This window comes from Mus caroli, chromosome 3 (genome assembly GCF_900094665.2).
Source record: "Mus caroli chromosome 3, CAROLI_EIJ_v1.1, whole genome shotgun sequence".
NCBI lineage: Eukaryota > Metazoa > Chordata > Mammalia > Rodentia > Muridae > Mus > Mus caroli.
Window position 1 is genome coordinate 78,759,213 of NC_034572.1, and position 20,739 is coordinate 78,779,951.

A 20,739-nucleotide genomic window follows, 5' to 3' on the forward strand; every position below is an offset into this window, starting at 1 on the left:
CTCCTTCCTGAAGAAAGGGTATGTTTTAAGAAGTTGCAGAAGGGTCATTTCTATTATGTAAATAAAGTGTACTTTGTCAGAGTTGTTGGGGAGACTACAATAGCATCGATGAAACAAGGCATCTGAGAAAGTGGAGTGCCACCATTGAAGCAGAAGCAGTGTGCAGGCCTCCAATCCTATTCTGTGGTGTCCCCACACTCGGGACGACAACTGTATGGCTTGATGAGATTGAGGGGGAACCAGGTCATTACCTGATACACTTGGTAACAAAGGAGAAAAAAAATCTGGATACCGTGATCTGTACACTTGCCCCTCTCACTTTTTGGGGAAAATGTTGACTAGATATTTTCAGCAATTTTTATTTGTTAAAATCCTACCTTAATTAAAATTTCTCAAGACATCTGAAAACGAAAGGTAGAATATATGAAAATGAGATACTCCGAGAAGTAACATATTCTGAAAATTAAAATTGATTTTAAGTCAGAAGTGCTATATTGAGCCCTCCCAAGGCGGAGGATAAAGATGCCCTTGTTTATGTCCTCCTTCGCTCTGTCGGTGTGATGGCGCTGGCTACATTAGTTGCCAGTAACTGCTTGACATTTCAGTTTTGTGAATACAAATGTCTATTGATTTTTTTCCCCCTGCAGTAATGTATTAACAAGTTCCATATCCCACATTTTGGGTTATACTTTCCATTTTGTTTTTTAGCAACTGAAACAGAAAATGTATATAATTACTTTGCGTCTTGTTTTGAAATGCAATCACAAGTATTGTTCAGATCTTTAGCGGGCCCCAGATATATCATAGAGAAGTCAATATTTAAGTTAGCAGAAGGTAAGCTTCCCTGTTCTCTCCTTAATGAGAGAGAGTTCATGTGCTGTGCAATTCACCCCTTGTCTGTTGATTTTTCTCTCCTGGTGTTGGAGATAGGACTCAGAGCTTTGATTATCATGGCAAGTGTTCTACCACCAAGCCACACCTCAAGCCCTAATTTTAAAAACCATTCCTATGGTGCTTTTAATGTATTTTGTTGGTATTCTTTGCTTCCTTTTCTGAGCAGTAGACAGAAATAAGTGCACTGAGATGTACAAAGGAAGGGTATTTTAGGTATGGAGGGCAGACACAATAAGGCCATGAGGTGGGAACGGGCAAAAGAGCCTGCTGGGTATCTTAATGCTGGATTTTAATTCAGTGTAAAAAGCAAGCTGTGGCTTTCTCAGATTAGCAGTGTAGATGGGCTCTTGCTGTAAGGATGGGGCAGACAAGAAACAGGAGAAGGAAAACAACACGTGTCAGATAGAATCCTGTCTCTTACCGGCTGCCTCTTTGGTTTTATTTTTCTCCATCAGACTTTAGTTTGTGTCTTTTGCACTTGATGTTGTCACTCCCTCACTCGGCTGTAAACTCCTTGAAGGCAGGCTTAGTGTATTGCAGGTTCTGCTGTTTATGTGCCTGTTACATGGCGTGCACTTGATACTGTTGAATACACACTGACTCATTTCAGACCTTCCCAGGGGAAGGATCTGCTATGTCATCCAGGACTGGGTGTGTATCTCTGAGGCAAGACCCCTGGCCTCTGTTCAATCAGGCTCCCATCCCTGCTCTGTCCCATCATGTGACAGATCCTTTGATAGCATGCTTTGCACTCGGACCTTGCACCTGCTAAAGGTTTAAGCTTTGTTTGGCTCCTGATTCATGAGAAAAATTTTGCCAGATGCTGTGCTGTGGGGAAGGCGCTTCCTGTTTTGAGGAAGCGGGCGTTTGGTGGTCTTGGTCTGTGTCCTTTTTGCCCTGTGACTCTGGCTCACACCTGTACTTTCTATTCCACACTGGTCCTTGGGGGTAGTCTGTCTTTCCTCCTCTGCTTCTGTCCTTTCTCTCGGCTGTGTCATCCAGAGCTGCCTTAGCTTCTGTTCTTGTCTGAAAAGCTTTCCGATCACCTGCCTTAGTAGTCTCTCCTCGGGCTCTGCTGTCTGGGCAGGAACAACACCATTTTCCCCTTTATCCTTTTACTTCATCAACACCTGAGCATAAGAATTTCATCGGAGTCCGGGCTGTCTCAGTAAACAGGGTACTCAGGTCCTCACAGGGTATTTGGAGAAGACAAAAATAAGTCAGGTGTTTTTCCTTCTTTCCTTCATTCAGATCATTAGCAAGACTGGGATACAGTTGTAGACAAAAACAAAAAATGTCTTCACGCTCGTACGCCTTACATTTTGATAAGACGGATATAATAATTATACAGTTATATAAAGCAATGCTAGGTTATTGCTGTGTGTCGAGTTCTCTGAGGGAAGGCTCCACCATGCTGTGCAAACGTTGATTTATAAAGATTTGTTGTGGTCAGGAGAGCCACCAAGAGCTTCAGGAAAGGTAATTTCAGAATGGCGGTCAAGGTAAGAGTTGGAATTATAAGCATGTGCCACGTCCGGCTTTTATACTCACTTCCTACTTAATGTGCTTAAATAAATACCAAAAAGTTGGTTTAAGAAGTTGATTTACCATAAAAGGCACAGATGGCAATAAACAAGTCAAATGAGAAAGGATGACTCGAAGATGTATAAATGAAATTACACCAGGAAATCAACGAAGAACATAATGACCGTGGTCCATTCAGGACTAAGCTCTGAGCCCCTGTAGTCTAAGCACAGAGGTCTTTTCCTAGGTCTGAACATTTGAAGTCTTTTATTAGAAACCAGACACTATGGGACCTTTGTAGGTTAGTATCATTTACACCTAAGACCTCCGGGCTCCAGCTCATTGCATCAGTCTGTTTAGTTGATTGATTTTCGTTGTTTAGATGGGGTCTCGCTTTGTAGCCCAGGCTGGCCTCAGACCTGCTGTCCTCTGCTTTCTGGGGGCTGTGCTGTCACACTTAACAATACTTTTAGTAGTAAATCACAGACTAGAATTTTACAAGAACTAAGCGACTTCCATGCACTGATAGAGGAGGCAAAACAGAACAGGTAAGTCCTTGAGGCAGCTAAGGTTCAAAATAGACTCTGTTGGAGTTCCTTGAGGGCCTTCCCTTACACCATCTTCATTTTTTATTATTTAACTCATATTCACAAATATTTATTTATAGGAAGCACCCTTCCTCCTTCATCAGACACATTCTGGAACAACAACAACAACAACAAAACCCCCAAAATCTTGCACAGAAGTGGTAGCCTTATTTATTAGCTGTTTGCATTCCAACTACTGAAACATAAGCAAAGCAAGAACCTTGCAAGCACGTACATAAAGCCAGTCATCCAGGCATCACAGCGACTGTCTTTGAGTTCTCCCCTAAGGCTTTATTCTCCACACACCCCATTCCGTGAGTCCCCAACAGCAGCCGCTCCTGGATTGACTTGATATTATGCTAGGGCCAAAGGCTTGGGAGGATCCCAGGAGAGCCAGAGAAAGTAACACAGTAGGGAATAGGAAGTAATGTGGGTGTAGTCACCACCCCAGCTGGGAGGAGCTCTTGAGATAATGGCACTGATCCATTTTTGGTAGTAGGTCACGTTGGTGTAGACTCCGGGAAGATCCTTACCGCATTCCAAACCCCAGCTTACTACACCCATCAGCCTCCAGACACCATCAATGTGACAGGCCAGAGGCCCTCCAGAATCGCCCTAAGGGAGACAGAAAGATCTGAGCTTAGCTTTGAGAAGCCCTACAGGGAGAGGAGGGCCAGTCAGGGGTGACAGAGAGGTCTTCAGAACTGGACCTGGACCCTCAGCTGTGGAATTCTCAAGTTCTGGGATCACGGAGTTTGAAAAATATACATTAGCCATTTCTAAATGTTCATATGATATACCATGAAAAAGCAAAGCAAAATTAACGTGATGCTTCAGGACAAGGCAGGACTTACTCAGTGTAGTATGCCACCCTCTCTTTCCATTGTCTTTTTTCTAAGTGCTCATTTCTTCTGTGGAGTGATAATGACAGTCATTAGGAGTTTGTCTCCTGCTTTGTTTCTTTGTTTCGTAATGCACGGCTTTACCATATGATGCTATTCACAGCCACTTTGTGTGTCTGGTCTTATGATTGTCCACTCTGTTTTGATTACTGTCGCTTTGGTAATAAGAAAGTGTGAGTCTTCCAACTTTGTTCTTCCTTTTTAAGACTGTTTATGGCCACTTGAATTTCCATATGAGTTTTAATATCTGCTTATTACTTTCTCAGTGTAGCTAATTTTTTTTTTTATATTGTCTTTCTTTTCTCTGCTTCAGTAATACAATTCTCATTTTTTCTGTGTTCTTTTTCCAGGTCTAGTTTGCTCCCCACAGCCCCAGTGCTGTGCTCTCCCCCTCTCTCCTCCCTCTCATCCGCGGCTGTCCTCCTCTCTGCTCCCTTCCTTGTCCCTTCCTTCTTCGGTACTCAGACAGAGCCCAGGCTTGCAGCTCAGACTGAGACTGGGCAGGTCTGTGCCTCTGCCTTGCATGTCCAGGCTCCTTCCCAATGTCTCAGTGGAGATCGGGTTCTTCACTTGAGATATTCTTGTTTAAAGAACTGACATTACAACTAGGAGTTTCTCTAACCACTGTGTTAGCGCCAACCATAGGCTATGCCTTTACTTCATCTCTAGCAGATGGTTTCCTACTTTTTGCTGTGATTTCTTTTTTTTGGCTCATTGGTTACTTAGGAATATGTGAATAACTTCCACAGAGCTGAACTGTCCATAGTTTTCTGTTACTTGTTTCTAATTTTATTCTGTTGTTACTAGAGATCCTCCTTTGCCTATGATTTCAATCCCCCAACTGTACTGAGGCTCAGCTTACAGCTGTGCTGATCTGGGGAGTGTTCTGTGTGCACCCAGAGTGGGTTCTGTTCTTTGATGCTTATCTCACAGCAACTCTGCTGAGGACGACATAGAAAGGCAGTGGAGAGAGGTCAAAAGCAGACAGACACGGGTTAATCCTCGGAAGAAAGAATGCCACTTTGTCTTTAAGTGGTTTTCTCTAAAACAGGCCCATCCTTAGCATATCTGGTAGCAAGAACTTAAATAGGAACACACAGTCTCGCTGGCTTGAGATTGGGGGGACAGAGCTCAGAGTTACCACAACAATTAGAAAGCAAAGGGAGCAATGCTAGAATGAAGAGAAAGGGGGTCGGGGCAGTCACCTGGATTCAACACAACATACACTGCATGGAATGGTAATCCAAGCAGTGGCTGGGTTGGTGGGTTCTTCTTATGATGCTGGGACTCAAACCCAACGCCTCATGGATGCTAGGCAAGTCTGTATGTACCACTGAGGAACACCCACAAACCCTGTGGCTGACAGTTGATCAGGAGACTCCAGATGACATTTGAAAAGTATATGATGAATTAATGTACCCTGGGATGCTTAGAGTGGGAGAAATGATCTTCCCCAGGGAAGAGCACACCAATTGGTTGTCCAGTAGTACTAAATGCTCAGCCCTGAAATAATAATACTTCATCATAGACTTTTTCTTAAGAAAAGTAAAAAGTGGGCAATTGTGTGTTTACTTCAGTATATTTATGAAAAAAGTACATGTTTTAAAAAATGCAACATTGGTCTACATCAGCAGTTCTCAACTTGTAGGTCACAATCCCTTTGCGGGGGGGGGGGCTTCGGGGGGGGGGTCAAATGACCCTTTCTCAGGGTGCACACATCAGATATTTACATTTTGATTTATAACAGTAGCAAAATTACATTTATGAAGTAGCAACACAAAAAATGTTATGGTTGGGGATCACCACCACATGAGGAACTGTATTACAGGGTCACAGTACTTGGGAGGTTGAAAACTACTGGCCTCGATCAATAGTTTTATGTTTGAAGGAGTAAACTTGACATCCATCAACATTACAGAATACACAAAGACTAAAAATGCAGAGTGGTGGAATCTAGTACCAAGGGACATATCTGTAAAACAACTCCCATACCTAAGGCTTAGGGGAAATTATGGAAGAGGGGTCAGACAGAATGTGAGAGCCAGAGGAGCGGGGACTGTGCTGTGAGACTGTGTCTCGTGTCAGAATCTGCACCCATCAAATCTCACCAGCTGCATAAATGTTAGCTGAACAAAGATGGCAGATGGCAGGCCAGAGTGGACAGGGAAAAGCCCACGAGGCCCTCAACCCTACACAGAAATGCAAGTATCTAAGGGAGGCTGAAAGTGAGAGATAGGGCCTTCCCCAGGAAGGAAGAGCACACCAATTGGATGTTCAGCCCTGGAAATATACATGCAAGTAATAATGATATATAGTTGGGGCAGATTATATTTATGTTTATGTATATATTGTGGATAAATATGCATAACAATGAAATGAAAATGGAGGCTATGGATTTGAAAGAGATCAGGGGTCATATATAGAGGGTCTGGAGGGAGGAAATGAAAGGGGAGAACAATGTAACTATAATCTTAAAAATAAAACAAATTTAAATATTGATACAGGTCAGTTGATTTGTCCAGCATAACTCAAGAATTTTTGTCAGAACTATCATTTCTTGGGTTCTAGTTTATTGCTAATTACAGATAGAACAGCTTAGATCCACATTAAGATCTGGAAGGAGGTGTGTAGAAACGCCTCAAGAGCCAGAACTAACCTTGCAGCTATCCTTCTTCGCCTGCCTCTCACCAGCACAGAACATGTCTTCCTTGATCACCCGCTCCAGATCCGGGAGGAAGACGCCAATTGGGTTGTAGAGTTGTTCACATGCCTCGCTGGAAATGACAGGCACTTCAAGTTCTTGGAGGGTAGAGGGGTACTGACCTGCAGAGGAAGACAGGAAGGAAGATCTTCACAACCTGCACAGTGGGCAGGGCAACAGTCAGAATCATCCACCTTCCAGCCAGACTTGCTTATGGAAAGATCTAAAATAAATGATAATAAATTTGAATTCTTTGTGTTTGAGGGTTTTTACTTGTGCCAGTATTCTAAATAAAGAATATTCAGGTGACTTCTGATTAAGTCAAAATGAAGGTAATCTAAGTTATTCTAAAATTGTTCTTCCTCATTTTCTGCTTCCAGATAAATTCCTGTCCCATCTCTACTTCACCTGGAAAAGTGTTGACATACATTTTGTCAACAAATTAACATATACACACCAAACCAAGCAAAGCTAGACTCTCCAAACATTAAGTCATGTTTAATAATCTCTGAAGGAGAGATAATTATGTGTTTAAATTGTTAGCATTTGCTCTGTCAGTTATAACCAGGCTCTAGGCAAGACACAGGAGTCAATAAACGTGTAAGTGCCAAAAGATATTCCATCTGAAAACTTGTAGATTGATTTGATCCAGTTGAATAATATTAACTAGAGCCAAGTGTAGACAGAAAGTGAGATGTGAGGGGCATGAGTTCAAGGCCAGCTTTGGCCACTGAGTAAGTTTAAGGCTAGCCTGAGCTACACAAGACCCCGTCTCTCCCCATCTCTCCTGTACCTTCCTGATTTTGTCCCCATCCAGTCACCCAGCAAGAAGCTGGAACTGTCAGCTGCTTTGAGATATTGGGCAAGCAGATGGGCAGAATGACAGGTGAGAAGGTGACCCGGGAAGACAGCTTCAGCAGGGCGATGTCTGCTTCTGTGTGGCGGTGTTTGTTAGGGATGGCGATTCTGGACACGTAGTATTCTCTGCCTGTGCTTGAGTACTCTCTATCGATGGATCCAAGCCACACACTGTATAGAAAACTGTACCAGGTCCTAAGAGGAAAAGAGACAGGAAAGTCAAAGTGGAGGGCTGGCCTACAGTAGATCAGAACAAGCTGCCTATCTGTACCCCAAAGACTCTGAACAAGAAAGGAGGATACCAGCATTCAGTAAATCTTGAGCTAAGATTAGTCTGTGTCCTTTTCTTCTTTCTGTGCCCTGCCCTGGCTTCTCTTCCTGCTGTCTCCTCTTACATGCTGGTGGCCAGAATTTGTCCTACACACTCTCCCTGTTCTCTCTCACCCCTTCCATAGGTGTGTGTGTGTGTGTTAGTCACTTCCAGCTTTCAGCCCTTAATGGTTTCCCTGGTGTTTTTAAGAAACAGTTTTGCCTTTTTGACAACCCCCACCCCAGACACACACACACACACACACACACACACACACACACACACACACACACACTTTGGGTGTTGAGTTCCTAATTAGAAGGTGAAGACTGAGCTACCTTACACATCTCACTGACTAGCCTTGCTCTACTAAGTTTTTTTTTTTTTTTTTTTTGTCTTGTCAGCTTGACACAGTTGGGAAGAGGAACATCAGCTGAGAAAATGCCTCCATCAGACTGGTCTGGAGCCAAGTCTGTGGGGCATTTTCTTGATTGATGGCTGACATGGGAGGGCCCAACCCACTGTGGAGTGTGCCACCCCTAAGGCTTTGGTGGTAAGAGAATGCAGGCTGAGCTAGCTATGGGGAGGGGAGCAAGCCAGTAGAAAGGGTTCCTCCATGGTCTCTGCTTCAGTTGCTGCCTTAAGTTTCTGTCCTGTATTACTTCAGGGTGGACTGATGACACCTCACCTGTAAGCTGAAGCCAACCTTTCCTCGCTGGGTTAATTTGGGCAATGGTCTTTCTTACAGCGGCTGAGACAAGCCTCTCTCTGATTGGTTGTCACTCCTCTTCCTAACCAATGCGGGTTAGATCAATGTTTTCTCATCACTGTGTAGGCTTCCTGCACTACAGGTTACATTGGATCTTGTGACTCTTTATTTCTCACCAAACCTTTTGCTTTTCCTGAACTTAATAACATAGCCTCCTCCTTCTGCTTTCTATACACCCATCTCAAATCCGTCATTTTGCCCCCAAACTCTCTGCTAGAAATACAGACTCCTCAGTATGTCCAGGCCTCTCAGGCAATCTGTGAGCCCCCACCCCACCCCACCCCACCTCATTGTGGCCCTTGGCCCTCTTGTTCTGGTCTACTCCAGCTGCTATCATTTTGGACTTACATTTATAATATTTATGATCTTCTTGAGAGTTCTCTTGGGTTAAAGCCTACTCTTCTGTCTTGGTCCTGTTTTTCTGTTCCTCTCTGCCCATATGTGTGGGTGGTAACATTTTTATGAATTTGTATATTTGTAAATGTCTGTTTATATCCTATTGATTCATAGTATATGGATATATGGATAGACTATACAATTCTGGCCGGGGAAGAAACTCTCCCTCAGCATTTTGAAGTCACTACACCATTTTCCTGAGTTTTTCATGGTTGTTAATAAAAAGCTTGTAATTTTGACCTCTCTGCATATTAATTATCTGTTGTTGCACAATTAGTTGCTACAATGTTTTGTGGTACAAATGAAAAAAAAAAAAACTTGTGTCTCAGATTCTTTGAGTCAGGGGTCAGATGTGACCTAACAATTGCCTCCATCTCGGGGTCTCTCAAGCTGCTCCAATTGGAGTGGGCTTAAAGTCATCCTAGGCTTGACTGAGTCTGTTTCCAGCTCACTTATTTGAGTCGGAGTCTTTGTGAGGAACCAGTTTCCTGTGGTGCTCATCACACAGCAACTTGTTTTCACACAGTGTCTCTGAGAAAGCTCAGATTATATTTGTGAGCCACAAAAGCTCAAGACAAACCCCTGACCTGTATTTCAGAAGTAAGCTGATACGAAGGAAGGAACTGTCTCGCCCTGTTCCATTCACTCCTGGGTGATGTAGGGCTCCCTGCTGCCCCACAGATCCGAATGCTGGCACCTGGTTCCCATGACACCATCTAAACATTTCCCAGAAGCCTCTGCGTGCTAGCTCCCAGCTATAACTCACTTTTTTATGCAGTGTGCTGCCGTCAGCACCCAGTGGTCACTGATGAGAGAACCTCCACAAGAATGGGTGTAGTCAAAACGCAGGCTCACCTGCCAGGGCCAGCTCCCCAAAGCAGCATCTTGGCCACCCACAATGCGTCCAGTGTGTACAGGTCGTCCACATACTAGACAAAGAAGAGCAGGGGAACTGTGCAGATTGAAGTTCCGCCATTTTCTTCTTGTCCCCAAACTCCCATCTCATCCTTTTCTAGGATCTAAGCCCTCCCTGAGACTCCTTACCCTTCCCAATTCCATTTTTTAAAAGACTCTTTATTTAGATACTTTTATCTGTATGTTTTGACTGCACACCAGAAGAGGGCATCTCATGGAACTACAGTTGTAAGCCACCATATGGGGGCTGGGAATTGAACTCGGGACCTTTGGAAGAGCAGCCAGTGATCCTAACCACCAAGCCATGCCTCTAGCCCCACGAGTCCAGGTTCAGATCCAGCATGAGGATACTCACCTGATTGCAAGTTTTTCTTTTTGGTAAAAGAGCCCTGGAAAGCTCCTACAGAAAACACACCATGTTATTCATTAATACATAAGAAAACATCTTACATTAAACTCACTGAACAGAAAGCTTTCCAGAGTGGTGGTAAGGCTAAAATTTACAATTATCTGCCAGCGAGCAGGGCTCTTGATAATTATATACCTTCCTGCCTATGGCAACTGAAGTTTACCTTTTACTTGGTGGTTCAAGGTCATCGTCAGGGCATCCGGCGTGTTCACTTGTGATACAGTGGTGCTGGGAGATGTGTTTGAGATGTATAGGCTCTTTATTTTTATGTTGTTTTCTTTAACTGAGTTGTCATTTTACAAAACATGTGTATCTCTTGTGCTACCTCTTACCTCTTTGCTACTGATAGCGTGCCCAACCGAACAAGTTACTTACTATGCCGGAAGTGCCTTTAGTTTCCTCTGCCTGAAGTGCAATTTTCCCAGGCCTGGGTCTTATCTAACTTGCTCATTTCCATGAAGTCTTCCTCTCTTTAGGGTGTGGAGATAGCCCTGAGCACAGGTATATTTTTTCACTTGGGCATATCCTTATCAAGTAGACTCAGACCTGTGGGAAAATGGCAGCGCCCCTCACCTCTCGGGGTAAGGCTCAGAGGGATGGCAAACCTTCTCTGGTTCATATGTGGATGTTGATAGTTTGGGCAGAAAATGCCCACTGTAGCTTTCTCCCACCATGTTTATGGCCTGAAGGATGCTCCCCAACAAAGACAAGTAGATTAGCTAAACCTCGCCTCCTCAATCCAGCATTACACCATACACCCTGCCTCTTTGTTTACGGGTATGTAATAAGCCCACCTTTTTATTCAACTGTATATAATAAACATGCCGAGCTGCTGCAGCTCTGGTCACCCAACCCCAGCTTTTCTGTGTGTCTGTGTATGTGTGTTTGTCCTTTCCTCATTCCCTCAAGTCCCCAGCCAGGTGGGTCCCTGGAACGGCACCTGGGAGACCCCTTGTGCTGCTGGGGCTGGAACGCATTGGCCATGAGTTCCACCATCTGAGCCACTACCCAGTTTCTTTCAAGTATCTGCTTAAATTATTCCTCCGGGAGAGGCCACCTTATACTAACCAGTTACCTTTTTTTTGTTCTTTTGTGTTATGTTAAGTTAGGTCAGCCTAGAATTAGCAAATGTAGCCCAGTCTGGCCTCAAACATAGGATCTTCTGGCCACAGCTCTTGTGAATATCGGGATTACAGGCCTCTATTGTCCCTGAACCTTAGGTACTCTTTTCCTCTCATGGCATTACTACCCATTGATATGCTTGGTAATTTACATTTTCAATACGTGCACTGATTAGAAGTCCCATGCAAGGACCTTAGTTTTGTTTACTGCTTTTATCGAACCACGGACAGTAACCTCGCGGGAGTTTCTTGGACGATGCCACTCACAAGTAAAGCCCACACGTTAGCATCTGATTCCTTCCTGAGGCAAAAAAAAAAAAAAAAAAAAAAAAAAAAAAAACCTCTGCTTTTCTCCCCTCTTGGCTTTGGCCCTGGGGCTCACCCAGCAAAAGCAGCAGCAGAACCTTAAGGCCAGCAGGGCCCATGCTTCTGTCCTCAGGTGCAGCACTTCCGGCTTCCGGGACTCAGTAGCAGCCGGGGAAGGGGCAGGACCAGCTGCTCCCGCTAGGTGGCGCTATCAGCGTTTTCCCCTTCGCCTGGGCCAGACTGCAAGGGATTTAAGCCGAGCGGCTGCGGGACCGTGCAGCGCCCCCTACTGTCTTGGGGGAGCCATTGTGGAGTTTTTTTTTGTTGTTTCTTTTTGTTTTGTTTTGTTTTTATCGAAGGTGGGGGTAGAGGGTATTGGGAAGGATTAAGATCTTGTCTGTCCATAGCACAAAGCTGGAAGTGGGCAGGATTCGAGCATTAGTCAAAATACACACACACACACACACACACACACACACATAAAAGAGGAAATTAACCCACTCTCTGAGTTAAATCCGTTTGTTTTTACAAATCAGGTTTTCTGGAAACTAAAGTCTTTGGCAATGCTCTGTGTATAGGACATTTATTGTAGTGTGGTCTCGGTGTTTGTGTGAAAAGCCAATAAGGGAGTTAACCTAGGACAGCCCTTGAAGACCAGAACTGGGAGGACGAGGGTTTGTGGTAGCTTGAGAGCTTAGAAGCAGGATTGTTGAGTGTCTCCACGCAGATTCCTGGCATTCTTACGTTAAAATGGCTCAACTACAGCCCATACCACCTGCCCAAGAGCTTCCTTGTATTCAACTTAAATTCCTAAGAGGCTTTATTGGTGCAGATGATCTGTTCTTACCAGGACTTAGGTTCTCATGGCAGTGAAGTACCAATCCTCATATAAAAGGAGCTGGGAGGGGATATGGAAATGTGTCAGTAAGCCAGCAGGCTTTTTAGTGATATTGTCCTCAGCCTGACTCCTCCCTTGCATGCGAACAGGACAGATTTTTTTTTTTTTTTTTTTTTTTGAGCTGAAAACATTCACTCAGGGTTTGTACCAATTGCTATGATTTTTATCATCTTATAATTTATGACTTCCTGCTTTTCATCTTATTTATTTATTTATTTATTTTTGAAGAAAACAAACCACTTGTTTTAATCACAACCACCTTTGTGGTTAGTTCAAATACTTTCTGGTGTTCACAGATAGTTTTTGGTTTTTTTTTCGAGACAGGGTTTCACAGACAGTTTTAACCGTAAATGTTGCTTTATAAAAGGTCAGGGAGCTGGGGATAGCTGCATAGCCGAGTGTTGACTTCACATGTGAAGGGCCCCGGATTCTACCCAAGCACTGTAAAAAGAAAAGAGACGTCAGATCTTCCTTTGACATTTGCCCCTGACTGGAGAACAGGTCGCTTCTGCCTTGGTTTACATTGATCCTTGGGCTCTGGACAGGTCTTTGATTTGGCAGGAGTAAAGGTTTGTGCAGACACTCTTGGGTCCCATGATTATCCCAGGGTCTGGGCTTCTGCCATCACAGGACAGATGAGAAGTTCTAACGGACTTCTTTGATAATTTAGTTAGGTTGCTCACAGATTCTCTTTTCTCTGTTGTTAAAATGTTTTATAAAGATGTATTTTGGTACTGCGGTCTGTTAAGTTTTTTTTTTTTTTTTTTTTTTTGAGACAGGGTTTCTCTGTATAGTCCTGGCTGTCCTGGAACTCACTTTGTAGACCAGGCTGGCCTCGAACTCAGAAATCCGCCTGCCTCTGCCTCCGGTCTGTTAAGTTTTGTTGGAAGCAAACTCTATGGGATATAACAAGGGCACTGGCTTCTTATTCTGAAAATTGGAGGATAAAAAAGAGTTGACCTGCTTCTCTCATACAAATTATAGTTGTAGAAACCAATTAGGCTCAGCCCATGAGGGGCAGAGTCTGCCTAATAAATGTGTTTGGACTAGTAAAAAATTTAAAAAATTAGAAAGTCACTACTTAGAGCCCATCATGAAAATTGATTAGGAGAGTGGTCTATAGTAGTTTAGTTGAAAAGTGGATGCAGATCTTAGGCTGGCACCTTTGAGCCCTCTGATCAACTGTGGCATGGCTAAAAAGTGGGACAAGGCAGACGTGTGCCTCTTGATGTCGCGAATATGAAGCACACAGTACCTCCTGTGCAGCATTCTTGTCAGAGAAAGAGACCTGAGCTCTAAAGCTACTTCCAATTGCCAAAAATACCCGGGATGAAAGTACCAGTTAAATTACAACACAAGGAAGTAAATAGGCAGAGTCGGAATGTGGGGCATTTTCTAAAGCCGCTAACCTCGTTTTTGTAGTAAGTCAACCCCGAGACGGGAAAGGGGGAGAGACACTGCTCTGGGTCATCATTCACTTTAAAGAGGGATGTAAGTGTGTTCTCCCCATTTGGATCCCAACTTAACAAATCAGCTCTAATAAGTCCTTTTTCTCTAAGGAAGGAAATTTGATAGAGCCGGGTATTGGATGGGTGACGTTAATCCTGGTAGGTGTGACAATGACCTTGGGTTATATAAGGAAATATATATTTTCAAAGAGAGAATCAGGAACCCATGATCCCTTTGCAAGTCTGAGCTAAATTCTTTTTGTCATTTTGGAGAATGCTCCGGTGGTGGTTTTTAGTCCACAGCCCTGTTGTTTTGCACAGTGGCCTTGAACAAATCACCTTCATCCACTGGCCTCTCTCCGGTCTCCTGCTGGGCCATGGCGGAAATCAACTGATGTTCACAAAGATCCTTTATAAATGTGAGCTGCCACGTTGTTGCTGGGAACCGAACTCAGGACCCCTGGAAGAGCACTCAGTGTCCTTAACCAGCGTCCCCACCCCTGATCCTTGATCAATGTGGCGTTGAAGATGCATTGCCCCTTCATCATCAAATGCTGTAGCGACTCTACTTTTCCAGTTCACCAATCGAGAAACACTCTGAGCCTGTCCTTTTACTGTTTCCTGGATTGTTCTAAACTAAGGAAGCAGCAAGACTTCGGGAGTAGAGAAGTGTCCATCTTATGTCACCACACGGATTCTCTCTCAGCTCTCCACTGCTGCTGCTGCTGCTGCTGCTGCCTCCGCCTTGCGTGTTGGATTCTCTGTCCCAGGCCTTGCAGTTAAGGTGCTTTTCAACTGCTTCTACTGTACACGAAAGCTATTGGTTTGGGAAATGCCAATATGGAGGGAGTATTGATAGGTTTGTTACTTGTGGGGCTGTGGACAGGTAACTACCTCCTTACCTTTGCAAAATGGGAGTAAATAGTCCACCATAAGATCTTCATAAGAATTAAATGTATTAGTACAGCGCTAGCATTGAGCTTGGAGTTCACCTATTAAAGCAGCCTGATAAATGGCAGCTGCTGTTCTTGTTTTCATTCTCAGCAAAGACTACCTTGGTGACAACCTAGATTTGTGCCAGTGGATACTATAGGCTAGGATGTCCCAACCTTGCATTGGTGACCTTAGGGATCAGGTGATTCTTGGCTGTGGGGAAGCTGCCTTGTTAATTGTAGGATATTAAGGAGCCTTCCTAGTCTGCCAGATGGGTGGTGTTACCTACTATTAGTTGGGATATGTCTGCAGACATTGTCAAATGACCCTGGGGTCAAAGTCATTAGGTTGTTGAGAACCCTGTTATATAGAGTCAGAATGCCTCGTTAGGAATTTTATTATATCATCATTATCGCCATCATCACCATCATTATCATTAGTTTTGGATTTCCTCAACAGGGTTTCTCTGTGCAGCACTGGCTATCCTAGATCAGGCTAGCTTCAAACTCAGAGATCTGTCTGCCTCTGCCTCCCAAATGCTGGGCTTAAAGGTGTGTGCCACCACTGTCCTGCTCTTTAGGAATTACTTTTTATCATGAGTATCCTGAAGATAAAAGGAGCTAAATGAACTTGCACATTAGATAACTTTTTATCTGTATTTCTACCTCTTATCTAATTCAGCCCACTAAATCAGTTTTGTGTAGGAAAATGAGCAAGTCCCACATAAAACCATCCCTTATAGAAGAGCAGATTTTGGCACTGGCCATTTTTGGTACCCTCAGCACCAGATACCTATGACTCTACTGGAAGATCCAATCTGAGGCTGGCAAGATGGCTTAGCTGGTGAAAAGCTTGCCACCATGAAATCCAGTCAACACAAGTTCAATCCCTGGAACCTACAGTAAAGAGGGCTGACTCCCAAAAGTTGTCCCCTGGCCTTCACGCAGTTGCTGTGGTACATGCTCACACAAGCGTACACTATCACCACCACCACCGCCGCCAATAATAATAATAATAATAATAATAATAATAATAATCACAAATTAAAGGGCCCAATCAGATCTTAGTTCTTGAACCTGGATAAGAACATTTTAGTCAAGCCTTAATTTCAGTATAGTAAGTCATAGAGCATATATATATATATATATATATATATATCTGATATATCAAGCTCACACCCTGGACCCCTGGACATCTGGACAGTCCTCTCTTTTCCCTGGCTCTTTATTTTCTTAGCTGATCTGTCGGTATCCCTTGACTGAGACTGACCCTGTCCGAGTTATGCCCTGCTTGCCTTCTTGTAGGGATTTGTATACCTATAATATATAAGGTGTATATTCTATATCTTGTTAAAGAGAAAATACTTCTCCTTGACAATTTTTGGTTCTACTCATACTAAATAATTCTTCATGATTTTAACAGCTGGGTTTCTATAGTGTATAGATCTCATTTTGTTCATTTAAAAACTAGATTGAAGCTAGGCAAAAACAGGAATTGCAAGGTGGAAGCAGGATCAGGAGTTCAAGGTCATCTTCAGCAGCATAGAAAGTTTGGGTGTAACCTGTGGGTTACATATGAGCCCCTTTCACAAACAAACAAACAAACAAACGAAAATGCCAAAAAAAAAAAAAAAAAAAAAAAAAAAAAAAATACCCCTCATCAACTGGCCTGGACACTTCCCGTTTGTTAGAACTGTTAGAAGGTTGAAAGGACTTGGACATTTGTTTCTCCTCCCAAGCTGTTCATACTGGCTCAAAAGGAGAACTAAACAACTACAAATGGAGACTTTGACTCCAATAAGATGCACGATAGCTGGGGAAGGAAGAGCCTTAGACACAGCTTCTCAACAGTGGATGAGCGTCACTTCTGATGGAGAGTCAGGCAGTTTTGGATAAATATGTGAACATCATCTCAGTTGTTTTGTGATGCTGTTCTCATTTGTACATGTTCGCTGGTAAGACTGAATTAGGTGATATTGGAAGTGAACAATGTAGTGTCTAATACCGAGGAATCACAAGGCAAATGCAAGTTTGTGCCAGAGTTGGGAGATGAGATAACAATGCCACATTACCTACAGAATCCACTGAAGCAGGTCTTCACACACACACACACACACACACACACACACACAAACACACGGCTTGTCTTGACTCAGCTCAGTCTTGGTTCTTGGCTTTATCTTTTTGGCTTCTGGAATTCAAGGCTTGTCAGAGCACTCACAAAAGATCCAGTTTATCACATTCAAGTTCTCCATAGAAACTAGACTCACCATTTACAAGAGGAGTTACTTATTTCTCCATTATTAAGAACTTTTATTTTTCCCAACCAGGCACCTCCTTCTTGCTTATGTGTAGGGAAGTCACATGAGACGGTAGGTGTGGTTTGAAAAGCCCAAAAGAGAGCAAGTGGTAGTGGCCTTTGATGGACTGGGGTGAAATATTCTTACAAACTGCTCTTACTAACAAAAACTGTCTTAAATTCTTCTCAACCGTAATCTTAATGATGGTTCTTAAATGCTTTAACCTCCCTTCTAGCCCATGACCCACCAGACATAGTGGAAAAGAAAGGTTGTTAGGATATGGGGTAAGTGGGCCCGTTTAGAAATAGTTCTTCAGAGCAATTTCCAACTGTGTTGTCAGCTCACAGGAGTCATCAGCAGCAGCCTGATCCACTCCCAAACACTTCTGAATATACCAGCAGTCCAGGTTGGTAGAGTCGGGGCAGCAAAGATGAATCAATTGGCAGCTGTGGCACTAAGTAGTAGAGTCAGCAGGAGGAACCAGGACCACCAGGGATGCCAGGAGAAGTTCTCAGCTGTCCCTCTCTCAGCAAAGACTTAGACCAAGAACCTTTGCAAAGCTAGCTTTGCAAGCAAGTCAAGCCTCTCTCATAGACCTTTGAGTCCTATTTATACACTCCAAACATCACCTATCTTCCATAGGTCTTGCCCCACCACAAGTCTGGCTTCAGCGTGTGAGTTTATCTTAGCAAAACACAACTGACATCGCTGCTGATTTGCCGGAGTTCGAGGAAGCGGCAGGAACCTGCCAGCATAGCACCAGAAGTTTCTGGGTGCATTTCTCTCTGTGGAATCACAACAAATGGGGCTCAGCTACAAAATGTAAGGCAGACCAATAAATGTGTGATGTTAGCAAAGAATCCTTCATTACTCGTCCTTTCATGTTTGCTTTAGCAAAACCTGTGTCTGCTTCGTCTGCTTCAGGAGAACACTCCTTCATGTGATTGCCCTAGCAAAAAACATCCGTTACCACTGACTTTCCAAAGAACCCATGAGTTTCCACTTCATGAGATCACTTCTCCAGACACTGCATCTTTTTGTAAGAAAATACAGTGCAAGGAGCTGAAGGGGTTTGCCACCCCATAGGAAGAAAAACAAAAACAACCAACCAGAGCTCCCAGTGCTTCCAGGAACCAAACCACCAACCAAAGAGTACACATGGAGGGACCCATGGCCCCAGCTGGCATGAATGGGAGGAGAGGCCCTTGGTCCTGTGAAGGATCAATGCCCCCAGTGTAGGGGAATGCCAGGGTGGGGAGGTAGGAGTGGGTGGGTGGGTGGGTGGGTGGGTGGGGGAGCAGCCTCACAGAAGCAGGGGGAGGGGAGAAGTGTAAATAAATAAAATATCCAATAAAAAGAAAAAAAAAAAAAAAAAAAATCCTGAGTTTAGACTCAGGATACCTTCCCTCAGAAGCCAAAGGTCTGATAAACACATAGTTAACTGACTTCCGTCCTAGAGTCCAAGTTAACTACCTCTGGTTTTTCCCTCATCAGTGTTTTATATTGTGAACAAAAATTAACTTTTCTTACAAATGATCTTATTCCAAGTATGTTGACTTGAAATTTTTCTCGTTTATTCCTATACTACATGAGGAATATGTTTACAGGAATCTTTTGGTTTTCTTTTAGATTTAACTGTCATGTATTATATTTAAGTTTTGGGTTTTTAAAAGGTTGCAGGACTGGTGGTTGTAGTTTAATAGTAGAACAGTTGTCTGGCATGCATGCGTGTGTGTGTGTGTGTGTGTGTGTGTGTGTGTGTGACGCACAGCCTGTTAGCATAGGAGAAGAGAGAAATCTAGGGTATAGGAGTATGATGAGCTAGGCTGTGATCACAGCTCTTGTTCTCCTGTTTCTGACAGAGTCAACAGTTGACTTCTGATTTTGCTCCATCAATTACATCCATTAAAAAGCAAACTTAGGCCTTAAGGTAAAAGTTCCTTTGTAAAGTACCTTTCAACTGGTTTATGATTCTATAGCAATCTTTTATCTACTTGTGGTTTTTTTGGTTTTTGATTTGGTTTCATTTGGTTTTGACTCTAACATCTAGACACCTGTCTTCTTTCACTTCTTTCTATCATTTTAAGTTTTATACATATTCAGCATCTTTTTCTAATACTTAAGCATCCTCCAGTGTCAAGTATTCCTTGCTAATAATGTCATCTAAAAGGAATTCTTCCCAGATCTTATTGACACAGACAGTGTCACTTTGAGAATAAATTGTAATCATTCTTTGAGTCTTGATTATAATTTGTATAATTTTACATTTGGGATTTTTTTTCAAAGTTCTTAGCACTTCTTGTGTTTGGAAAACTTTTTAAAAATAATTTTCTGTTATTTTCTTAATTTATGAATATGGGATTTTATCTGCTGTATGTCTGTGCCCTCGTGTGTGTGCCAGTGCCCACAGATGCCAAAAGAGGGCATCAGATCCCTTGGACTGGAGTTACAGACAGTTTTGAGCCATCATGTGGGTATTGGAATAGAACCTGGGTCCTCTGTAAGAGCAGCCAGTGCTTTAATTGCTGAGCCATCTCTCCAGCCCTGAAAGCTCTTATATAAATGGCCCCGGTTTTGTTCCCTTACCAGTACAGAAAGCTATGACTTTAAATACTGCCCCCCGCCTTTTGTTATTTAATGAAATCTGGGATTTGATTTGCTGTTGTTCATTCTACTTCATGCCAGAACTCCTTCCAATAACTATGTTTTACTCTTATCTGTCATGTGATATATTGTTGTTTTAGTATTTTATGGAAGGAAAAAAAAAAAGGACTTAGCCCTGGCTAGTGTGTATCCCATGCTTTTAACCACTTATCTTTTATATGCCAGAGCTTAGGAGAAGAACAGTAAGGCAGCCTTGCATTTGTTATATGAAAGGTGTTTTCAGATGCTCTCTCTATAACTTTAAGAAAACCTTCCCAAACACCTCCCCAGGGAGTGTGACTTCCTGTGGGTGGGGCTAATGAGAGACTCCAGGAATTCTCTGCATTCTTCTGTGTGATCCTTGAGCACTAGGCACTGGCAGCCTTGACTTTCGAGCCATCATGATAACATGTCCCTTAGCTTCTAAAAGAGAAAAGCGTCCAGCCTTTAAGTGTCCTCCCTGTGGTGATTTGAATGAGAATGGCCCTCAGTGGCTCATATATCTGGGTTCTTAGTCCCCAGTCGGTGGACTGGTTGGGAAGGATCAGGAGGTGTTGCCTTTTGGAGGAAGTGTGCCACTGGGGTTGGGGTTTGAAAGGCCCATGCCCTTGCTATTCAGCTCTTTCTGCCTTGTGCTTCCAGAGGAGGATGTAAGCTTCTCTCCAGTTCTAGCTCCAGCACCATGCCTCAGCCTGCCTGCCTGCCTGCCTGCTGGCACGCCCTTCACCATAATGGTCATGGACCCTTTGAAACTCTAAGCCTCCAAGAAACTCTTCTATGAGTTGCCTTGGTCATGGTGTCTCTTCACAGCAATAAAGAAGTAACC

General features: G+C 43.4%; 2 protein-coding genes across 6 annotated transcripts in view; one reads left to right on the forward strand and one right to left on the reverse strand.

Annotated features, from left to right (window-relative positions):
• Positions 1–20,739, forward strand: part of Sh3d19 (SH3 domain containing 19) — a 154,824-nt gene that overhangs the window by 18,377 nt on the left and 115,708 nt on the right. The gene's annotated exons all lie outside the window — the stretch shown is intronic.
• Positions 3,350–11,961, reverse strand: Prss48 (serine protease 48). Its single transcript, XM_021157576.2, has 6 exons — positions 11,769–11,961; positions 10,212–10,256; positions 9,708–9,870; positions 7,402–7,661; positions 6,564–6,730; positions 3,350–3,620 (listed from the first exon to the last, which is right to left on the reverse strand). The coding sequence occupies exons 1-6, from the start codon at positions 11,809–11,811 to the stop codon at positions 3,360–3,362; spliced, it is 939 nt and encodes a 312-aa protein (XP_021013235.1). The 5' UTR covers positions 11,812–11,961; the 3' UTR covers positions 3,350–3,359.

What these genes read in the sequence shown, in the direction of transcription:
- Prss48 (XM_021157576.2), bottom strand. Translation starts at nt 11,811, where the DNA reads ATGGGCCCTGCTGGCCTTAAGGTTCTGCTGCTGCTTTTGCTGG. An exon ending in TCTGCTGCTGCTTTTGCTGG is followed by an intron (nt 10,257 to 11,768) that starts GTGAGCCCCAGG and finishes TGTTTTCTGTAG; the next exon opens with GAGCTTTCCAGGGCTCTTTT. An exon ending in GCAGCACACTGCATAAAAAA is followed by an intron (nt 7,662 to 9,707) that starts GTGAGTTATAGC and finishes TTTTCCTCTTAG; the next exon opens with GACCTGGTACAGTTTTCTAT.